A 22,894-nucleotide genomic window follows, 5' to 3' on the forward strand; every position below is an offset into this window, starting at 1 on the left:
CCGAACTTTTGTTTAAAGACTTTGTTGTTAACTTTTTGGTTGTAAAACTTAGGTATTTTCATTTGTACATTATTATACAAATTCTTGGTTATTTGGGCATGTGGAGACCATCAAGGAACGTATTGTGAGATAGAAACCGAACCAATCCGATTTTTACTCGCTTAAGACACACAAGTGTGTTTTTAGCTATCAGACTTGTAAATTTCTTTAAAAATAGTTTACAAACTGATTTTAATTATTTTCTTAAGTACTTGGAAGTGTTGGATCCAACTTGATCTCATAACATAGTTTGGACCGACAAAACCGAACACTCGCTTAGCGTTCGTTGTTAGTTCTAAAACAACAGAACTACATACTTGGTTAAGTCTTAATAAGTTTTATTGAGTTACCTCATAATATTCATTATTTTGAAAAGTTGACTTTGGGTTTGACCAATTATCAATACCCGAAACACTCGTTAAAGCCCCGTTTTAGTATCTTTATCCCAAAGGAACTTGCATCTTTGCATTTCTCCCACCTTATTACTTAACATAGGTTAAGTAAATATTAAGGTTAGATACTTTAACCCGGTTTCGAGGAAACTTACATTTTAAAGGGGTTATTATTATAAATTTATAAATAGTTACGTTTTAAACCTTGAACTTTAATTGTTTACTTTTTGCAACAATTGTTTTATTTAAAGATCTTCAAGACAACCTTTCTAAATCCAAGACTTTCTTTTATTTAGGCTTCATACGTTAAACTCGTCGTTCCAGCAAATCTCCAAATTATCACCAAATCAAGTTTATAGCTTGAACGTGAGTACTTTCATACCCATTTTCCATCTTTCGTTTTAAGGTGACATTTCATACTTATTCAACTAAATGCTTTATACTTGAATCTTAACTCACAAACGTTATTGTATACCTTACTTGAATAATTGCTCGATTTGGTGTTCTATGATTATATGCCTATGTGTTTATCGCTTTTGGTTGGTGGAATTATAAAATCCTAGACTATTTGGCATGCCCTTATAGCAAGGTGTCGTTAACGTAATGCAATTAACGATAGCTATAAAATCCTAGACTATTTGGCATCCCCTTATAGCTAGGTGTCGCTAACGTAATTCTTTTAGCGATATCTATTTATCCAAGTTATTGCTTTTATTTATCGTTTCGTATACAAGTTTTGTGGCTTTTGTTACTATATACTTATATGCTTAAACTTATGAATTGCTCACTAACCTTTGTGTTGACAAACTTTATTTTATGAAATGTTACAGGTTTGACTTTTGTTGACTAGAGGACTTGACGAAAAACGTTACCAAGACTATTAGGATATTAGTAAAACGAACAATATAATTGTTACCTGTATTCAATTTATTTGTATGAACGAGATGTGTTGTTTATTGATTTATGAAATAAAATGAGTTGATTAAATATTGTCACTTTAAATAGTGTCTTGTGTATTTGTCCAATCACGTTGCATCCCGACATGTTTCGCCGCCTTTGGTCGGGGTGTGACAAATGGCGGCAGTGAAATGCCCGTCCGCCACTTTACGTAAAAATTGTTTCACATTGGCGCATACCGCAATATCATCGTGCTTAGCGAGAGGCTCCTCATGACTCGTGTCCACCCCTATAGGTTTGGCAAAAGGGGATAAAATAAGCGCATCAAAACCGCCCTTTGCACCCAAGCTGCTAGATCCTGTTGAATGCTATGACATTGCAAAGACTTTCTATTACCGGACCTGCGCTCCTAACGTTTAGAAGGTCTGAAAACTCGCAACCGCACTAAATCCAGTATTGCGTTTTTTTAATAAAACTCAAAAGCGAACATCGATTTCTAATTCGGTTTTTTATTTGGTTTCGAATCGTTTTTTTTTTCCGGTTCCATATATAATTACACACCTCTAACTAAGTCAAAGTTTATGCACGTTTTATAAATAGGAAAACCGTTGAACCAACGTCCTGCGGGTCCAAACCCTAGGCTAGTTTGGAAAGAAACAAGAGTAGATGGGCCTCTAGGTTTTGAGAAAAGAAAGAATTGTAGTCGACAAAGTGAATCTAGTGTTCGGGTCGGGTCGGGTCGGGTCATTATTATTCGAAGCACATCCTTACTCTTTGCAGAAACCTAATCGGAACATTACATTAAAAACCCTTAACCCCTTTCTTTCTTTCTTTCTTTCACCGGCGGTTGAATATCATATTCATATTCATATCATAATAATAATATGAGCTTTCCGATCAACAACCGCAATGGAGAAGAATCATGCGCCGATACCGACACAAACAACGCATTTTTCAATATTTACGGCCCACAGGTTCCATCTTTAATCTCAACCTTTTGTTTTCGTCCGTTTTTGCATATTAACCTACAATACCAAATTCATACCCAATGCTACATTAACTCTGGATTATTTTAATTTCATTTTTTTATACAATTCGGCGCAAATATTGGGGTTAAATATATATATATATATATATATATATATATATATATATATATATATATATATATATATATATATATATAACTAACTTAAAAATTTATAAGTTTGGTTCGGGTTTTCCAGTATTATTTATGCGCCAAACCGTCGGTTTTTGTTTCGTTTCGACCTTTCGCGTTTAATGCTCACCCCTAGTTCATATTGTCACATTATCTGTGAACTTTAACTTTTTTATGTTGATATATTGCAGGCAAAAGCAGGTGTTGAGTTTAAGACTGCGGAATCGAACTCAACTTTGAACTTGGAAGTAGGTTTTAGCTTTTAACTGTCTCATAAAGTTTCATCATAAAAGTTTAAAAATTTTGGTATTTGTTTTTAAATGACAGGATGTTCAGGGGCTTGTCACATGGGTGCTCGGTGAGGGGTTCATGCCATCGTGGGTTTTCATTAAGGTTTTGACTTTTCTATTCATGTTATATGCATAGTGTTTGTGCCATCAAAGGATTCATACTGATATGTAGTTTCGTCATACGCGCAGAACAAACCTTTGATTCAAAAAGTGGTTATGCTTTATGTTCCTGGTCTTGATGCAGCAATCTATCTGTCACAAGCTAAAATATTACGCAGTTTAAAAGAATGTTGTGGTATCCCGAGGCCCGTGCTTGCACCTAGGTTAGACATCATCAGGCTTATTTACTGAATTACAACACTTTGTCGAAATGTTTTCCTTTCTAATTAATGATAGTGTGTCAGACATGATACGCAAATTATATTATTTCAGTTAATCAATTGTTCTTTTTTCTGTGTTAGCTGTGTATCAGATGGGATGCGGACTATAGATGCGCTTTTAACGTGCAGGCTTAAAAGAAAACGGGAAGCTGCTACAGTTACAGATAAATCTGAACCAGGTATTTTAATTCTGATGGATTTTGGTAAATGATATACTGTAAATAATATTATTAATAATAATGGTCATTTTTTTTCAGATTCAGGGTCTGTTTGTGATCAGATATCGTTGTCTGACCTCAAGAAGATAATTCCATTCCCTTTGTCATACTATACGCTTACAACAAAGGAATTAGAAGACAATGGATACATTCATGATCAACCAGGTGACTAAATTACCCCTGGCTGAGTTTATTTGTTTATTTACTTGCTATTTTATTAGTTTGTGGATAATATAGTTACAGGTTTTGTTTCAACTCTTCCCGCGTCATCTGGAAAGCCCGTTCATGAAATGGTGGGAGTTGATTGTGAAATGGTAAGCATGTGTTCAACATCTAAGTGAAAACTCACTTTACATGGTGTTTAAGTTGCATTGCATAATTTGTTAAAAAGCTTCTAAATTTATGTTTGATTGTATGTGTTTTAGTGTATTACAAGCGAAGGGTTTGAGCTCACAAGAGTAACACTGCTAGATTATAAAGGACAGGTAACGACTCTTCTAATGCGTTATTTTGTTATCGTATATTTTAAGTTGTAATAAAACAGCAGCTGCAATAGTTAAATCCCTCTTTTTTGGGTTGAATGTTTCTGTTTTTGTGTGAATCGTATCATGATTTTTGTTCTTTTTCAAGCAGAAGTTTCAACTACTAAATATGTTTTATATTTTGCAACCACTAAAGTGTAATTCAATCATATATGCAATGACATATTAACTGATTGTTTAAATTATTGCAACTTAATCTAGCCATTTCTTAATTTTCATTCACATGTCTTAATTACTTTATTTTGCAGGTTTTGTTAGATAAATTGGTTAAACCACCAAATGCAATAACTGATTACAACACCAGGTACTTTGGTCTGCATGAATGTTCACATAAGCAAGGGTTTTGAGTTTTTTTTTATGTTTCTGTTGAATGTGTGTATATATATTATCTGTGCGTGTGTGTATTATAGGCATTTTATTGGGGAGATGGGAGAAGAGCCCTTTTTTTGCATGAACATGAAAAACAAAATAAATCATTCATTTTCAATCTTAGAAAATTTATAACATAAGAAAAATGGTTGAAGTCGCAATGTTTAATTGTCTTTCTTGAAATAGAAAAAGTATGATCAAAATTCGTTTATTTATACAACCTACACATGTGCAAGCCATGTGTATGTAAACTTATGAAAATAACAAGAAAAAAACATGACAAATTTGTTGAATGTTTTTCTATGTTCATAGCATATGCATTTATGTGTAAGAAGTAAAGTTTAAAAAAATATGAACTGTTGATCAAGAAATAAAATGATTTATATCTTGCAATAAGTTAGTGTTCTGTAATAAACCTTACCCTGATACACCCACACATACATATATATGTGTGTGTGTGTGTGTGTGTCATTGTGTGTAATGAGATCTTGGTTTAAAAGGTTTCTTGTCATTCAGGTACAGTGGAATAACACGTGAGATGATGGATGGAGTCACAACTACCCTTCAAGACGTTCAGGTTTCCTGTCTTTTAACTGCTATTTGTCTAGTGTCTATAAAAATATTAGTTCCAATAACACTGTTTTCAAAATTAACCAACCATGCTTTTGCGTTCTATTTCAGGAAGATTTTCTTCAACTTGTTAACAAAGAGACAATTTTGGTTGGACACTCGTTGGAAAACGACTTATTAGCTTTAAAGATCAATCATAGTTTAATAATCGACACTGCAGTTTTATACAAACATTCACGTGGTGGAACATACAAAATTGCTCTTCGTGTGCTTACTAGGAAATATCTTTCTAGAGAGATACAAGATTCACGAAACGGGCATGATAGCATTGAGGATGCAAAAGCGGCAATGGATTTAGCCTTTTTAAAAATAAAAAATGGTAAATCACTTGATTTCTTTTGTTATATTTGTGGAGAATTGGCTGGTTTTAAAAGGAGCATCTCGTGTACTTATAGGTAAAAATGGTCAAAATTAGTTTTTGTAGGAGGTTGATAAGTAAAAACAACCAAAGGGATGAAAACGTTATAAAAGGTTTATAGTTTTCTTGATAAAAAATATTTCTGTTGATTTGAATTGAAATATAGCCTGCAGTGGCCCTAAACAATATACTGACACTGAAATAACCGAACCCAATGAAAACCTAATGGTTTGCTTCTATGTTTTTAGAAAAGCCAATTTTTGATTTGCTTACGGTTTTGAAATCAACCAAAACCTGAAAATTCGAACCAGTTGGAACCGAAAATTTGATTTCAAGTAATATATAAGAAATTAATAAATATTGTAGCCCAAAAATTACAGATGCTAATTTGTAATAACCAATTAATCATCAAATTATAAAAACAATTGGGCCCATGCCCAACCCAAGTTCTTTGTTTTGGGCTATTATTTGAGCCCCAAACTTTTCAAGCCCAAATAATTAAGCCGAAACCAAACCAAACTCATTGTGAAAACCTAAAAGACGAAACCCAACGTTTTAAAAGAATCCAAAAATTGGTTTCCGGTTTTAGGTTCAGTTTGAGCCGAAAGCAGACCGATGCACATTATGATAAATGACAATGTAAAGTTAAGAGTTCAGAACTTAGATTTTATATATGTGATTTAATTTTTTAAGAAGCTGTAATTTATGATAAATGACAATGTAAAGTTACAAATTTAGAACTTAGATTTTATATATGTGATTCAATTTTTTAAGAAGCTGCACATTATGATAAATGACCATTTATATGTAATTCATTTTCTGATAATTTGAAACAGGACCTGATTTTGGTCGACCTCCATCATTTATGAGAAAAAAACTCCTTACAGTTTTAAGTGAGTCTGGAAAAGCCTCGTCTTTTATTGATAATATATCGATAGTGAAACGCTACGCTTCAGAATTGTCACATTCTATTCCGGTTGCTTCTGATCATGAGGCTGTTTCAAAAATCATCAAAGAGGTAATGTGTATTATTATTATTATTATTATTATTATTATTATTATTATTGTTTTTGTTATTGTTATTACAGCTGGCAATTTAGTTCCATTTGCTTATATATAAGCCCATTTGGGTTATATTATATCTCTAATTGGTATTTAATTTGTGACCGCAGGTAAAAAACGAAAAAGTACATTTTGTGTGGGCCCAGTTTACAGAACTAAGTTGTTATTACACGAAACAAGCAGAGGATTCGGAGGCGTTGAATAAAAAACTTGCTGAGATGATTGCATTGCTTACTTGTGATAATAAGTCAAATGGTAGAAAAAGTATTAAGTATACTGTCACTCCTGATTTGAAGGACGTTCTTAAACGCATTAACTCAAGAATTGACAATATTTATTCTAATTTGCCGACAAATGCGATGCTAATACTATGCTCGGGTCATGGAGATATTGCAATTGTTCAAAGGTATTATATACACTTTTGTAATCATATTTTCATGTTATCCTTGTTCTTTGTATTCAAAAGTTTAGGTTTTGATTATATATAAAGCGACAGTGTTCACAAATAATGTGTTGAAATTACTGTTTTTGCATGCGCATGGATGAAGATTGAGGAAAATGCTTGTGGAAAAAGTGGACACGGATATACCTCGGGATCATCTTGTGAAGGTTCTAGAAGAGTTGCAGGCGCAGGCCGAGGTAGGCTTGTGTTTTGTCGGTGTCAAACAATGAACATGTCATACTCGTAGCTTGTAACCAGGAGGAAGTGAGGAGCACACCTATTTTTGGCATTAGATAGGGCGTCAATTTACATTAAAATTAAGGAAAAAGGTTATTTGGTTTGTTGATTATGGGAAAGTAAAGGCTGAAGAGTGGAGGTGCTAAAATGGGTTGGATTATGAGTTAAAAACAGTTTGGGTTAGAACCAGTATGGTTAAAGCGGGCCATGTTACAAGTCGAAACTTGCAATCTAAAATCTATGTGAATTTAGAAGTTAGAAAGGTAAAAACGAGTAACGGGTTAACATGTATGATGGAAAAATCACATGAGAGTTGAGTTAGTTTACTGTACTGAATGTATAAATTACTGCCATGTCACCACCATCTACTGGCCACCCCTACTTACACCGGCGTGTACACCGTATGGTGTATACAACTAGCGGCATTACAATTTACAACCATAACCATAACCATAATCAACTACTGCCACTAGGCTGTGATTAAATTAAAAGTTGCTTACCTATGCTAAGGAACATGAGTTTGTAGTCTGCAGAGAAATGAAATTATGGTTTCGAAGAAAAATGTGAATAATTGCGGTTGTTTGCATGTTTAATTATATTTCTACATAAAGTTTAAATAATAAAATATTTAAAACAATGAAAGGCATTTTGTTTAGAACCCGAAAGTCTATTATGGCCCAAGCCTGGTATACTCGTTACTCGGTCAACCTGTTCCGAGCGTTTTCTCAGACTTAGTTACTATGCAAATTATCAACAGTGTTGAAGCATAGATCTTGCCAACAGTATTTGGTCTTCCTGCCTTAGCTTGAACTTGAATACTGCTAATAAATATGGGAGGAAAATAGTAAATCTGATGGAAAATGGTTAGTCTTCAATAACTGATCTTTCTTCAAGTCTTCTTATATTATTGAGCTATCTGTTTGCTTGTTTACTTACCTTTTTTTCCATTTTGAAAGGCTACTACCATTAACAAGGCTTAGCAAGTAACTAAGCATTAAAACAGAACCCCCCAATTCAAGAAGAAAAAAAACATTACAGAACCCAGCAAACAAAACCACCAACTATACCATAAAAACACACCTTGTCCCATTCAAGCGCATTGATTTTTGCACACCTGAATGATGTCTTTTTAGAATTGAAAATCGCCTCACTTCTTATTGTCCGGCGGTGGGATTCGACTCCTTTCAGCCCTCCAAGAGAAGATGTTAGTTAACCTTACTAGGAACCCACCTGGTCCACTAGAGAGTAAACTCTGGTGAGACGTCCTTTCACTTATTGCCTAAAAGTCTACAAGACTTAAAACAAAAACTCCAATCTTTTATATCCTCGAGCCGAAACCATTTATCAACTACAGCATTATTTAGTGGCGTTTGGTTACCAGAAATTCTTTTAAAGAATAAATTATATGAAAGAGTTAAAACATAAAAGACGGATTTATGATTTAAATTTATTAATGAAATTAGAATTTTGTGATCGTTCGCTTTACAAAATTTTAATGTTAGTTTTGTTAAATTTTTTAATAGAATATGATGATTGTGGGGTGTTGACGATGGAGGCAGCAACGATGACGGTGGTGATGGTGAGGGCGACGACATTGGCCAAGATGTTCGCGCTAGCACCAGATACGAGGATAGTCTCAGTGGCATGCATGGTGGTATTGGTGGAAAACTCCAATTCTTTTTTATTTAACTCCTTCATTATTGAAAACTAATATAAAATACTTTTATTTGAATAAATTTTGTGAAAATCTATTTCAATTTTCCAACAAAACATGTTATAACGTCAATTCAGAGTCCAATCCTAGCAAATTTAGGAAATGAAATTTGGATTCCAGTTATGTAGCTCAAAATTAATAATGCAATTGAGGTGTGCTAATTTCAAGAAAAAAAAATGTTTAAAGATGCACATAAAAAATTTATACATAGTGCCTTAAACGTGACATATAAAATAATTAGGTAACCGGTTCACTTTTTCTCTCCTAGTGTTTTCATTCTCTTATATTCTTGATATACAAATACATTATGTGATTTTTACAGTTATCCGACTTATTAAATTTTCAATTATAAAATAAACTAGTCCTAATGTTGTAAGGTTACAAATCTATCCTTTTCATATGTTGAATTTGGTAGTATCCCTAATGTTTAAGATTACAATTATTTAATTTATTTAAAGCCTTTCTTTACGGCGGAGGTTGATAGTATCTTTGATTGCATTAAATTGTTTCCTAAAGAAACTTCATATGGAGGGATGGTTTGAGAACACAACATGTTTTGAATGCTCTTTGTGGAAACGAGCCTACTATTGCTACTGATCTTGTATGCGCTAGCACTGCAATGGTTAATTTATGGTTATGAGAGAGATGCATGTCGACTTTAGCAGAGTTTGTTGCGCCTTATCCTCTTACGCCGCTATTAAACCCAACGGGATTCGACCTATTGCAGTGGGTATTATATAGAGGCGTCTAGATTCTAAGGTTTCTATGAAGGGTATTGGTAAAGAAATGGCCAAGTGCCTTAAAATTTTCAGTTTGGAGCTGGTGTGTTGAGTGGCGTTGATGCCACATTAAACACCGCCATAGTGTATTGAGTGAACGTCATGCCAATGGGTCTTTTGCAATACTTATAGTGAATTTTTCTAATATGATGAATATGGTGGATAGATTAGCTTTACTTCACGATATAAGGGTGAGGTGCCCTTTTATTTCCTTGTATGTAGAATTCATATACTTATAGCCATCAAGATTGTATATTGGAGATGATCATATTTGGTCCTCCACGGAGGTTTAACAAGAAGACCCATTGGGGCCACTTATTTTTGTCCTTGTTTTGCAACCCTGTGCATCATATTATCTAATGACAAGTTTTTTCTCTCATGCTTGGTATTCTGATAATGGGGCTTTCATTGGAAACTCAGAGAAGATTGCTAAAGTGTTGGATGTCATTAATGTGGTGGGTCCAACTTTTTATCTTGAACTGAATATTAGGAAAACTGAGCTATTTTGGTCTTCTGACATTGGCGATAAATCTTGTGACGTTTATTCTCTGTTGATATCGAAAGACCATTATTGGGGGTGAAGCTTATTGGAAGGGTTTGGTTGTTAGCAAAGACACCGGATTTATTAGAGTAAGCAAAGAAGAGAGCTGCTAATGTTATTGTTTTGATGTGCTTTCACCCCAAGCTTGGTGACCTGTAGAGTGAGTTACTATTGCTTCGTTCATGTATGGGTATTGCCAAACTTTTCTTTGGCTTGAGGGCGTGTCAACCGACCAAACACACATTATGAAGGTAGCGTTGTTCTTTGACAAAGGATTGTGCGGGACGATTGAGGACATTGTACTGTGTGGAGGTTCTTTCTTTGGAGACGTCCAATAGCGACTTGTTTCCTTACCTATTAAGAGGGGGTGGGGTGTGGGGGTTAGGGTTGTATTCGGCAATAGATGCTTTACCCTATGCCTTTGTGGCATCGAGGGCCCAATCGTGGGTGCTTTAGGACAACAACTTACGAGACAACGGTATATATGGTATGAGTTTAAATTATTCTTGTGTTTTAGCTTGTTTTCGTGACATGATTCAAAGTTTCGACTTCATTGGTTCTAACAAACCCCCCCCCCCCCACCCAAATAAATAAATAAATAAATAAAAATAAAAATAAAAACCAACATGCATTGGTGAGTGCTCTTTTTAGTAAAATTATTCAAGCCATGGAAACACACTTTAACATGACAGCTAGACAATATGTCATTGATGGAGTATAATACTATTCTTAAGTATCGCATTATGATTCCTCTATTTCCGGGTGATGAGATATGCATTATTTTGTTGTAAGGCGTGTTTGGACTCCAATGGGAAGCACACAATACATTGTTGATAGGTCTCGGGGTTCAAGAACAGACACGATTTGGTTAGAGATGTGCTCTTTGACATGTTTAGATGTACATGGATTTCCATTAAGAAAGAAATAACCGTGAACTTCTTGACTGATCCGTTGGAAGGAAGGTCAGCTCTCAGACCAACTGACATTTTGACATGTGTTTCCCCTCTTGTGGTACATCCTAACGCATGAGACTGTAGAGCTATTTAGTTATGTCAAACGGTTCATAAATAACAGCACCGCCTCACGATCTATGAATTTTATTTTTAGATGATCTTATTGAAAAACAACTAGTGAACACTTTGTTGCGTGAGTGTTCACGTAAGCACTAGTAAAATAAAAATTTGTAGGCACCGAGTGAACGCACGTAGCATCTCAGTGGCACTTCCGCAACCTTCTTTCCCTTTCTCTCTCAAAAAAAATATTATTATTATTATTATTAATTAATAATCTCAACAACTTCAGTCTTACGATTCCATAGATCTATCTATCTATCTAGGGTTTTGTTTGATCCATGGATTCTGAATTTGACTATCTGTTCAAGCTGCTGATGATTGGTGATTCAGGAGTCGGTAAAAGCAGTCTTCTCCTCAGTTTCACTTCCGATACCTTTGATGAACTCTCTCCTACTATCGGTAATTTTTTATTTTATTTAACTCTACTCGGTCTAATAATATATTTGGGGGTTATTATTATTTTGTGAAAATGTTATACTCAAATTGCTTCCTATATCTGTTGTATTATTCTTGCTTCTTTAAATTAAATAATGTCAACTTAGTTAGGGTTTACACTGATGGAATGTTGATAACTTATAATCATGTAGATTCAATAACATTGATAGTAGAGATCATTTCGCTTACAAAACCTTACAATTATCTGTGTTATTGTATCTATATATATGACACCCATTGCATTCATGATAGGGATCCCTGTTTGTAAACAAAATATCAATGTGACTTAAAACTGACATGACTAATCAATAATACTGTTATGATGTAATCTATGCACTCAATAGCCGTGTCAGGATAGATGAACGGTCAGATTCCTTGGTTGATGTGGACTCGGTGGAAGATTTATGATTAGATCATGTTTCAAATATTGACGCTTTTGTGCTTTGACGTTTGATATATATATATATATTGCATGATAATAAAATTACTGCTATCCCACTACGATAACCTATATCTCAAACAGCGGCCATTGACTGTTATATGATTTTGGACCGCTTTAACAGCATAGGATGTAAATGTAACCTTTACTTCACAGTTGATATCAGTTACATACATAGGCACAGTTGCATATTTGTTGTATTTGCTTGCATGTTAATTGCTATCATGGTATTCTATTGTTGCGTACCTTTAGTTATCCATACTCCATAATGCTTTTTTAGGACTAGTTAAAGAGTCATTTCCTTGAGTTAGAATCTAATTATAACTTTATTTATGTGTAATTTTTAACCTTTTGCAGGGGTAGATTTTAAGGTAAAACATGTTACGATTGGTGGGAAGAAGTTAAAGCTTGCTATTTGGGATACTGGTAATATTTTCTGGTGTGATGTGATTTACATTTAACACCATTCTCAGATTTTTATAAAGCTTGTCGTTCTTGCAATGTTTTTGATGGTTCAAGATTGTTTTTAACTTCTAATTTGCAGCTGGACAAGAAAGATTCAGAACTCTAACCAGTTCATACTATAGAGGAGCACAGGGAATTATAATGGGTATGAAATATCTTTCATGTTTCTTAGATCTATATCCCTTTAATCCTTTTGATCTAACTTTAATGCTTGGCTTCTTGATGGTGCCTCATTTATGTACAAGTTGTATTGTTTTAAGTTGATACGTATATCATTGGTTATTTCTTTTGACAAATGGACACAGTTTATGATGTAACACAAAGAGAGACATTCACAAATTTATCTGATATTTGGGCAAAGGAAATTGATCTGTACTCAACTAATCAAGATTGCATCAAGATGCTTGTTGGCAATAAAGTAGATAAGGTAACTGTTATTGTAATTTTGTATCTTGGCTAATAGTTATAAAATTAGACGCCACGTCCACGTTCACAAATTTATATGTATATATTTTTGCAGGAAAATGATAGGGTTGTGACAAAAAAAGAAGGAATCGACTTTGCAAGGGAATATGGATGCCTTTTTATTGAATGTAGTGCAAAAACACGTGTCAATGTGGAGCAATGTTTTGAGGAACTTGTTTTGAAGGTAAATAAATTACGAGCTTATATTTCTTCTACTTGTTAGTATTATAATAATTTAACATAAAATCCACACTATAGTTGAGCATGCATGCTGATAAATGTCAAATGTTTGATTCATCCTTTGCTTTTGAGGCAACATAATAGACAGCCAAATGATGTCTAAATTATTTTTGTTGAAACTTGAAAGTAGACGTGCTTGTTTCGACCCATTCACTTTTGAACAGCTTGATATGGGTCATGCTTATCTGAAATGACTCAACTCAAGATATGTACCTAAAAGGTAACAGGCCGGGTGGGTTAAAACCTTAAAAAGAATATATTTTTAACGCATACGACCACCTCCTCTCATCGTTAATCTTTTATTAAGAGATTTATTTAACTTGTTTTTGCGTTAGTGCAATGAATGTTGCTAATTTATTGTAAATTGTTAATAGTTTGGCGTTAATTGGATAATTTGTATTGACAATTCCTAATGCTGTTATTTTTTTTAGTTACACTATGCTTATTACATAATATTTTTCTTCTATTAAACGAACCGAACGAAGCTTGTCCTTGTTTGTTCGTATGACTTTAACCAAACAAACGGACCTGGACATTTAAATGGACGGATTTTTTGTTCATGTTCTGATGTTCGTTAAGAAAATGAACGTTATCCTGTTTGTTTATATTCTAAACGAGTATAATCATAAATAACGAACATTAACGGACATAAGTGAACGAAGATTAACTAGTAAAATGTAATTGAACGTAGAAAATGAGTGTATTCGTTCATCAATTCGTTATCCGATTACCCAACGCTTGATTTTATATTTTATAATTTGATTAATGCCTGATGATAGTATTGCTAATAAATAGTACATAAATTTAAATATATATATATATATGTAAACAGACGAATAAAAATGAACAAACATAAACTAACGGTTTAATATCAATGATGTTACGCTTGAATGGGTTTGTTTGACAGTTTGCATCTTATGTTTCTTTCAATGATGTTACTTTTTGGTCAATGACACACAGGATGGACCCGAAGTTGTTTAGTCACCATCATATAAGTATTAATAATAGTGTGATTGTTTGGTTTAGTTATAAATGATAATATGTGCAGATCTTGGATACACCTAGTTTGACTTCTGAGGGGTCAACTGTTGTGAAAAGGAACAACATATTTAGCCAAAAGCCTCCAGTTTCGGACGATGCGACCAGTGCATGCTGCTGAAGTAGTTCTGCAAGCTACTTTTGTGTTAATGTAAACTTTTATTTCATGTTTAAAGGTTTTGTATGCAAAATGATAAATCATGAATGCAAATTTTAAATTGTGGGATGTTTCTTGTATTACCTTTGAAAAGATCCTGGATTGATGGTTAACTTTGATATTTTTAGTTTTAACTTACTGGATCATTCGCACGTGAAATTCTGTTTCGGAGAGGTACTACTGGAGTAATATTATGATACTAAAACCTGCAGGCCATAGCTCTTAAGAAATACTGGCAATTAGTATGGATGGAATTGGTTCTGTTATTAATCAAAACGAACCTCTAACAATGTTCGTTTCTAAACAGTTCAGGTCCAGTTACAACAGTTTGAGTAATTGAGTTATTGGAAAATATAGCCCAGTTTAGTTCGGGTAACCGCTGGCTTTGAAGGCAAGTGAATTCAAAGATAAGTTCAATTAATGGGCCGCGAAAATGGGGTTGGGTGCCTGTGAAATCATCTCTTGGAGGAACTTGGAAAGCTATTGTTAGATTACCACAATTGGAACCAAACTTAAACTTGAACTTCAAAGATCGATTATCAGTTCGAGTGGGCAAAGGTGACCCAACTATGTTCATGTGGGTTGGAGAAAACCCACTGCGTGATACATATTCTTTATTGTTTGCCTTAGAAAATTAAAAAGATGTGCTTGTAAAAGATAGGCTACAATGGCAAGACAATAAACGAGAGCTATTTTGGTGTTGGAAAAGGAGGCCGAGTTCATCATTGGAGAAACAAGAGCTTAGAAGTGTTGGAGAATTATTCTCAAATGCTCAATTAACAGAGGAAAAAGACATTTGGTTTTGGAAAGATTGTGATAAAAAGGAGAGTGATTTCTTGGTTAGAGATTTTAGATGGGAAATTGACAACTATGGGCTACCAAAAATTGAATTCAATAATTGGCATAAATGGATTCCTATTAATGTCAATTGTTCCATTTGGTGAGTCCTTTTGGATAGAATACCAACGAGGATGGCATTTGCTTATTCGAGGCACCGCATTGGAGGATGTAAACTGTGAACTATGCGCCTCTCATCCAAAATCGTCCAAGCATTTGATGGTTAACTGTTGTTACGCTAGTTACATCATAACCGGCATTTTTCGATTGGGTAAAATTATCACCTGTCGGTAATTTTGGTTCGGTACTAGAAATTTTTGAATTTCCAAAGAAACAAAAGGTATCTAAGGAGTTGATCTACTGATTCAGGCTATACTTGTTATCACTTTTTGGTTAATTTGGAAGGCAAGGAACGCGAAGATTTACAAAAATAAAGGGTGTTCGGTTCGAAAGACAGTTTGTGACATTAAGATGGTGTCCTTTCTTTGGGTAAGAAATCGAAGCAAACAGGCTAATTTAGAGTGGGACAAGTGGTGCCGTTTTAACTTTATAAACTTTCCTTTTATAATTTTTCTATTTTTGTTTTCTTACATTTTCGGGTTGTATCTCGTCGTTTTTCTTGTATGTTGGGCTTCTTGCTTCTTGCAAGAAGTTTTCCTTTTTTATTTTTAATATATTTGGCCTTTTCAAAAAAAAAAAAAAACCTAATTTGCCTTTTTTATTTATTTATAAAAATCTATAATAAAACTTTTTCGACATAATATCATTTATAGATGATATAAATGTTGGTTTAAATGTTAATTTGGATTTTTCTATATGCATAATCATAACCAAACTATAAACATAGGTTACTAATACAATCATAACCAAACACCCATGTAGGATAAATGTTGGCTTCAAATGTCAATTTGGTATGGTTAATTTGGAATTCTCTATATGCATAATCATAACCTAACTCTAAACATCGGTTACTAATATAATCATAACCAAACACCCAGATAGCATAAATGTTGGTTTAAAATGTTAGTTTTGTATATGCATAACCATAACCAAACTATAAATACCGGCTACTAATACAATCACAATCAAACACCCGGTATCTCAAACGTTGAAACTACTTCGATCCCATTTAGTTATTTAATTATTCATTTTTCTTTTTTTCACATTCCTATCCATACGAGTTAGAGAATGGGTTAGAAGATAACATATATGTTGTTAAAGTCATATATAAGTTATGCAAAGACCATTTTTAAGTTAATTCTTAAAGTGAATTATTTATATTTTTTAAATTTGACAAGAGTGAAAACAAACCAAATTATTGAATGACTAATATTTATAGTAATTTGTCTCTTTTGTTTAGAACAATTAATTAATATAATTTTGTTTATTGAAACAAATGTTTGGCATTTTGGTTAGGATGGTTGGTGGTGGACATATCTCTCCCCATTTGACGTCATGCTCAGGGAATCTGACACACGATTGGTACATTCTTCGAATGTGCTTTTCCTAACTTTATATTTAAATCCAATATATATTCAAATCCTTTATTTATATTTCTCGAATATTTTGTAAAACTTTATTTATACAATAAAGCTATTTTTTTTTCTTTTTTTTCTTTTGCTGTTGTTGAACTACAAATTCATGATCCCTTTTTGTTTGTCGTAAATATGATTCTAACTCAAAATCAACTTGTTGATATGAAATTTAAACATGTCTTGAGCACCTTTGATCAAAAGTATATATAGAAAACCTGAATTGATTACTCTTGATCGTTTAATAAAAAGTCAAAGAAATGCATTTTTTATTCAATAAATTTAACACAATCATGACATCATTTCATAAATAATGAGCATATTGTCACGGACCAAATATTTGAAGATCGAGATGCTTAATTTGTGTTGTAACGCTTGGGTTTGTTGGCTCGTCCCGGAATTCATTGGGCACGACCTCAGCGTGAAGGAGGGCGTACATGCCTATTCGTGCTTGCACGACGAACGCATCGCTGGTTGCGAGCTGTTGTCGTTCGCCTGATGAGTCCAAGGCAAGACCTGATCATGAGCGGACCGATTGGCTGGCCTTCGGGCGCCACGCAGAGTCAAAGAGATAGCTCCGTGACAAGTGGTATCAGAGCAGATCGAACCTCGGATACGTTGGAACGTGTACACTCAACCAGAAAGAGCTTAAAAATGTCGTGAATGAGTTATGCAATGGTAGTGGGAGAAGATCGAATGGTCTTTGTAAGCCGCGAGTATGGGATCGTGAGCTCCACCCTAGTCCAGTGAAGTGAAGGCCTCTGTGTTCGTGTTAAAAGTTTTACGGTGTGGCAGAGCCGTAATTTGGGTTGAAGTATGCTAATTTGGCGAACGTCGGCGTCACATAATCCGACGGCATAATTAACCGACACGGCTAACTCACATTTTGGCTGAACTACCGAGTGTTCCATTTAATCAGAGTGAATCATTCTCAAAACGCATGGCTTCGGCTGGTGAGTTGGTATGGGACGACGAGCTTTCCCTTCAGACATGCATGGCATAGGGGAAGACCAACGTCTAAGTCTTGCACGTCGGTACGGGACGAAAAGTGCATGCACGAGGACGTGCATGGTAATGGTGGTGGGAGAGTGTCTCGGACCAAATATTTGAAGATCGAGATGCTTAATTTGTGTTGTAACGCTTGGGTTTATTGGCTCGTCCCGGACTTTATTGGGCACGGCCTCAGCGGGAAAGAAGGCGTACATGCCTAGTCGTGTTTGCATGACGAACGCAACGCTGGTTGCGAGCTGTTGCCGCTCGCCTGATGAGTCCAAGGCAAGACGAAACCAGCAAACCCTGATCATGAGCGGACCGATTGGCTGACCTTCGGGCGCCACACGAAGTCAAAGGGATAGCTCCGTGACATTTTATAAAGGCAAGCTTGTAATAAAAATCACACCTGGTTAGAATACATAATCGGGGGCAAAATAAATCATCACGTCGCTCCCACTGACCATCTTGTCTTGGGACTTGTTGGACTAGGACAGAGATTGGTCCCCTGCGTCCTTGGTGCAGTTTGCCTAAATAGAAGTTTTTTCATGAGTGATGCACGACTAGTGATGGTTGATAAGCGTATACCTGTTAGCACAAAAACAAAATAAAAAAGAAAAAAACATGTTCATTTTACTTATTCACTTCTCTTCTTTAACTCAAATGTTGTAGCTTCACCTTTACTTTCGTTATTATTCTACTGCTCATGTTAGTCTAGTATTCTCGTGTTCTTACTTTTAATTCCGCTACTAATTCTATATAATAACTAGTGTGTCACCCGACGTGTTGGTAAAATTCAAGTGTTGTCGGGCACATCGGTAAAATTCGGGTATTGGTAAAATTCAAGTGTTGTCGGTCCCGGGTGTTGAGACGGTAAGTCGACGCGAATTCTTTCGGTTTCAGTTACGTGTTTTGTATATCGGAACTAAAACAAAAAAAAGTACAAAAAAATGAGGTTGACCAATGAGGTGGCGATGGTTGGTAAAACTCGAGCATTAGTAAAATCTAAGCGTTGTCAATCTCGGGTGTTGAGGTGGCAAGTCTACACAAATTCGGTTGGTCTCTTTCGTGTTTGTAACGGTGATTAGAACTAAATAAAAAACAAATTTGGCATTTGGTCGTTTTCGTGAATTCGGTTGGCAACCGAATATGGTGAGTCTACGCGAATTCGGTAGGAAACCGTCACATTTGTTACGATACCATAACTAACAAAAAAAGAAAAAGCCAAATTGGTATTCGTTCGATTTACGTTATTTTCGTTATTTTACCGGAACTAAAATATCAAAAACAAAAACTATAAAAGAAAAACTAAAGTGACCACCAAGTTGCCGCCAAATGGCCCAATCATGCATTTGCGGCACCAAATTAGTAATAATAACACCCATATTTTATCTAAACTAAGATTATTATAATCTATATATATCAATACTAGCTTGCTATTATTAGTAGCTTTTGTAATAAAAAATAATAAAAGCGAATACGGTGCTGCTAGCCGTATAAGCTTGCATGATAAACCTATTAAAACTACGTAGTTTTGACTAAAACTAATTAAAAATTTAATTTAATATTCCAGAGTTCTAAAATTAGCTCAACTGATTTCTCTAAAAAGTCGTTCATCCTTCTTCAAGCTCTATTCATGTCATCGCATTTATGATTATCTCAAGGTGTTGTAAATCGTTTTCCGCAATCAATGAAATCTTTAATTTAGTTAACAATGAAGATTATTGTAGTTTGATATTCACCATATTATTATAATTTGATAATATTTTTATCATGATGTTTATCACAGGTGACATGATTTGTTTGATAATATTTTCATCATGTAGTTTGATATTAAGACAAAGTCGATTATTTCCTCTGGTGCATTATGAACTCAATGAGGTCTAGTGACTTCTTTACAAATAGATGTAAAGAATAGTTAGTGTTCAATGGGGACTATAATTTGGTTTTAAGGATTGGGGAAAAGATTTCAATTAAACAAAATGTTGATGAAAATGGAAATGATTTTAATTGAATAGTGAATTTATATTCAAAACTACGTAGTTTTAATAGGTTTATTGTGCAAATTTATACGGCTAACAACACCGTATTCACTTTGCCAAAATAATATTACTCTTTTATTAGCATGTTACTTGTTTAATAACATGAATAATGATAATAATAATAATAACATATTTTTGCTACTTTTATTAATACTCCTAAAACTATTTGTTATTTTTAGTAGAAATATTCGAGATGTCTACTGTAACCTACGTCAGAACTTTTCAGGTGCAAAATAAAATAATTATTTAAGAGTAATAAAAGAATAATGACCATCGATTATTATAAGGTAAATACAAGTTTATGCATGGTGTCATCAGGGTTAAACACCCAATAAACACATGGTCAACATTATTGTATTTGCAAAAAGTATTATTTTTTTGTGTCTTAATCATCTATGAATATAATAATATATCATTTTATAAACTATGAAACAAAGGGTCATCGTTAAAAGCAAAAAAATGTCTTATTTGTTATAACCTATTCATCTATTATAAATCATTAAGGTAACTATGTTTAAAGAATAACAAATAATACATGATTTTTGCTTTTAGTTGTAGTCTTTAAAGATGCAAGTGGTTTATAAATCATTTTAAGGGCATCCGTAGTAACGTGAAAAAGTTGTGTAACTTGAAAGCTCTTCTTTTTGCCTTTTTATTTTCTTGGATGTTGATCATTTCATCAATTAAGTGTTTGAAGGATGTTTTGAATTAAGAGATCTTCTATATATGAAGAGGTGAGACAAGTCCTCTATATATAGCTCACATGTGATTGTAATTTGTGTGGCTATCTACATGGTCGAAGGTCGATCCCACAATCGATATATATGTAGCTCACATGTGATTGTAACTTGTGTGGCTATCTACATGGTCGAAGGTCGATCCCACAATCGATCCAATTGACCGTGAACGATCAACCCACATCTCACTTGATCTTTTGAAAGTGAATGTTGTGTGATGTGTTTTTTTTCCTTTGAAATTGATTGATTTGGGTTTATTGCACTAAAATGAGTTATGTACTTTTATATTTATTTCTTCCAAATTTCTAGCCATGCCATCTTGGATTACTAAAGATTTTTAGTTATTCTAAGTGGAAGATCTTAATATGGAATATTCTTTTAAATATTATTTGAAATTTAAACAATATTTATGTATTACAACTTTTGTCTCAATAAGTTTATAAAACTTTTCAATTTTATTTTAAAATATAAAATGGTCTTTAATGTTTCAACTTATAATCCTATCTTTGTTTTGGTCAAAAATTACCGAAGTAATAATCAAACAAATTAGTCAAGTGAGATAGGGTGTTTCTTTAACAATAAGCTAGGTGATATAATAGACAAATTCGTTAAAGTAAAGTGAACACAACGATATAGCAAGGAAAAGCTTAGGATCCTGATAAGAATCTTTGGAAAAAACCTCGGGAGGGGAAAACTATCCCCTGCCTCAATATATTAATAACAAAAACGGTGGTAACAACTTGAGAGCTCGTTGTGAACGAAGACTAGAGTATAAGTGTAGTGCAGAGAGGGAGTGATAAGTGTCCTACAACATTCACAAAGGCCTCATTACATAGAAAAAGTAAATAACAATATTCCCTATAAACCCGAGAACCCTAGCCGCCGAGATTACTCAACGACTCAACCTTCTCACACGTGCTTTTTAGCTTGTATCTCCGATCTTTCAGGTTGAACTAGTCAATTAGCCGTTGTAGATATTTATCCTTTGCGTAACCTACAAGCACAACTCTATTAATAAAAAATAAGTAAAGTCGGTTGGCATAAGACCTTCTAAGGATCTAGCCACGTCGATACATCGATTATACAATACGAACACGAATACTTTAAATACGGTTTATTGATAAATAATGGATGAATAATTACATAATAAGTTATGGAGAGAATAACTTATGGATCTCACTTATTCTATGTGTGTGATCTCACTTAATTATGAGCATGGAACCACCTATTTATAGGCCACATGCTCCATTCGTTAAGTTACCTCTAATTCGTTATGCCTCCATAATGAATTAGACTCCATTCGTCAACATTCCATGACGAATGGTAATAACTTAACGAACTAGCCCTCATTCGTTATGCTTTCATAACGAATGGGCTTATACCTTAACAAACTAGCCTAGATCACTAACGAATGGGCTTATACCTTAAGAAAATTTTTCCCGATTTCCCGCCAAAAATTCACCAAAAAATTTCGAAAAATAAATTTTAACTCCAAAATTTTTAAGAATGAAAACTCACTTACGAGGAGTATTCAGAAAAAAATTCGCGCAAGAAAAATTTTCCCGCCATTTTACTTTTTTTTTAACGAATTGCCTCTCTAATTCGTTATAAATAAACAACTCCAATTCGTTAACTTAGTTCGTGCTTTCCATTCGTCAACCAATCAGTTCGTTATAAATTACCAACTCTGATTCGTTATAAGAATCCTCATTCGTTATAACAGTAACACGTATGGCCTTTAATTTGTTAAGATTTCCACTTCGTCATATCCATTAACGAATTACCTTACTTCGTTACCAAAACCTTAACGAATTAACTTAACGAATTGCCTTAATTCGTTACATTTACCTTAACGAATTACCTTAGTTCGCTATCTTTAACTTAGCGAATCTCCTTAACGAATTACCTTGATTCGTTATCATAACCTTAACGAATTAACTTAATTCGTTAAACTTTCCATAACGAATTGCTACAGTAGATTCGTTAAACTTCCTTAACGAATTAGCTACGGTAACTAACGAATTAGGTGGTTAGATCCGAACAGCTCGCTGGAAAAACGTGATTCGCCGGAAAAATCTGTTACATGGCCGGAAAAAGTAGATCTGGCCGGAATCTGGATGTTTTGAACTTCATCCATGGTGAAATCATCAAAACACCATAATTATCCATGAAAATCAACACGAACACACGAATTTTCATCACGAATCCAAATCAATAATAAGTTTAACTTAACGATCATTGATTCAACACCAATTAAATTAACCCATAACATGTTCTTCCATGGTGAAACCTTCAATTCACCATAATTAACCACCAAAATCCACAGAAACATGCAGATTTCAATGATAAACACAAATCCATCATCCAATTAACTTAACTATCACTAAATCATCAT

The 22,894-nt window shown here is 34.0% G+C and overlaps 2 protein-coding genes across 2 annotated transcripts; both read left to right on the top strand.

The window, feature by feature from the left end:
- The first annotated feature begins 2,205 nt into the window (after positions 1-2,205).
- LOC143636876 (small RNA degrading nuclease 5-like) lies at positions 2,206-7,113 on the top strand. Its single transcript, XM_077104362.1, has 14 exons — positions 2,206-2,302; positions 2,679-2,735; positions 2,815-2,880; positions 2,967-3,100; positions 3,239-3,336; positions 3,415-3,540; positions 3,619-3,689; positions 3,801-3,860; positions 4,166-4,221; positions 4,803-4,863; positions 4,968-5,235; positions 6,111-6,292; positions 6,447-6,742; positions 6,885-7,113. The coding sequence occupies exons 1-14, from the start codon at positions 2,213-2,215 to the stop codon at positions 7,006-7,008; spliced, it is 1,689 nt and encodes a 562-aa protein (XP_076960477.1). The 5' UTR covers positions 2,206-2,212; the 3' UTR covers positions 7,009-7,113.
- Positions 7,114-11,336: 4,223 nt separating this feature from the next.
- LOC143636866 (ras-related protein RABC1-like) lies at positions 11,337-14,474 on the top strand. The gene is made up of 6 exons (XM_077104349.1): positions 11,337-11,521; positions 12,354-12,422; positions 12,541-12,606; positions 12,767-12,888; positions 12,982-13,110; positions 14,215-14,474. Exons 1-6 carry the CDS (start codon positions 11,401-11,403, stop codon positions 14,323-14,325), a joined length of 618 nt encoding a protein of 205 aa, XP_076960464.1. The 5' UTR covers positions 11,337-11,400; the 3' UTR covers positions 14,326-14,474.
- Positions 14,475-22,894: the final 8,420 nt, after the last annotated feature.

The sequence above is a fragment of the Bidens hawaiensis genome, unplaced genomic scaffold (genome assembly GCF_021521415.1).
Source record: "Bidens hawaiensis isolate Kalapana, Puna unplaced genomic scaffold, B.hawaiensis_p1.1 tig00008077_1, whole genome shotgun sequence".
Taxonomy (NCBI): Eukaryota; Viridiplantae; Streptophyta; class Magnoliopsida; order Asterales; family Asteraceae; genus Bidens; species Bidens hawaiensis.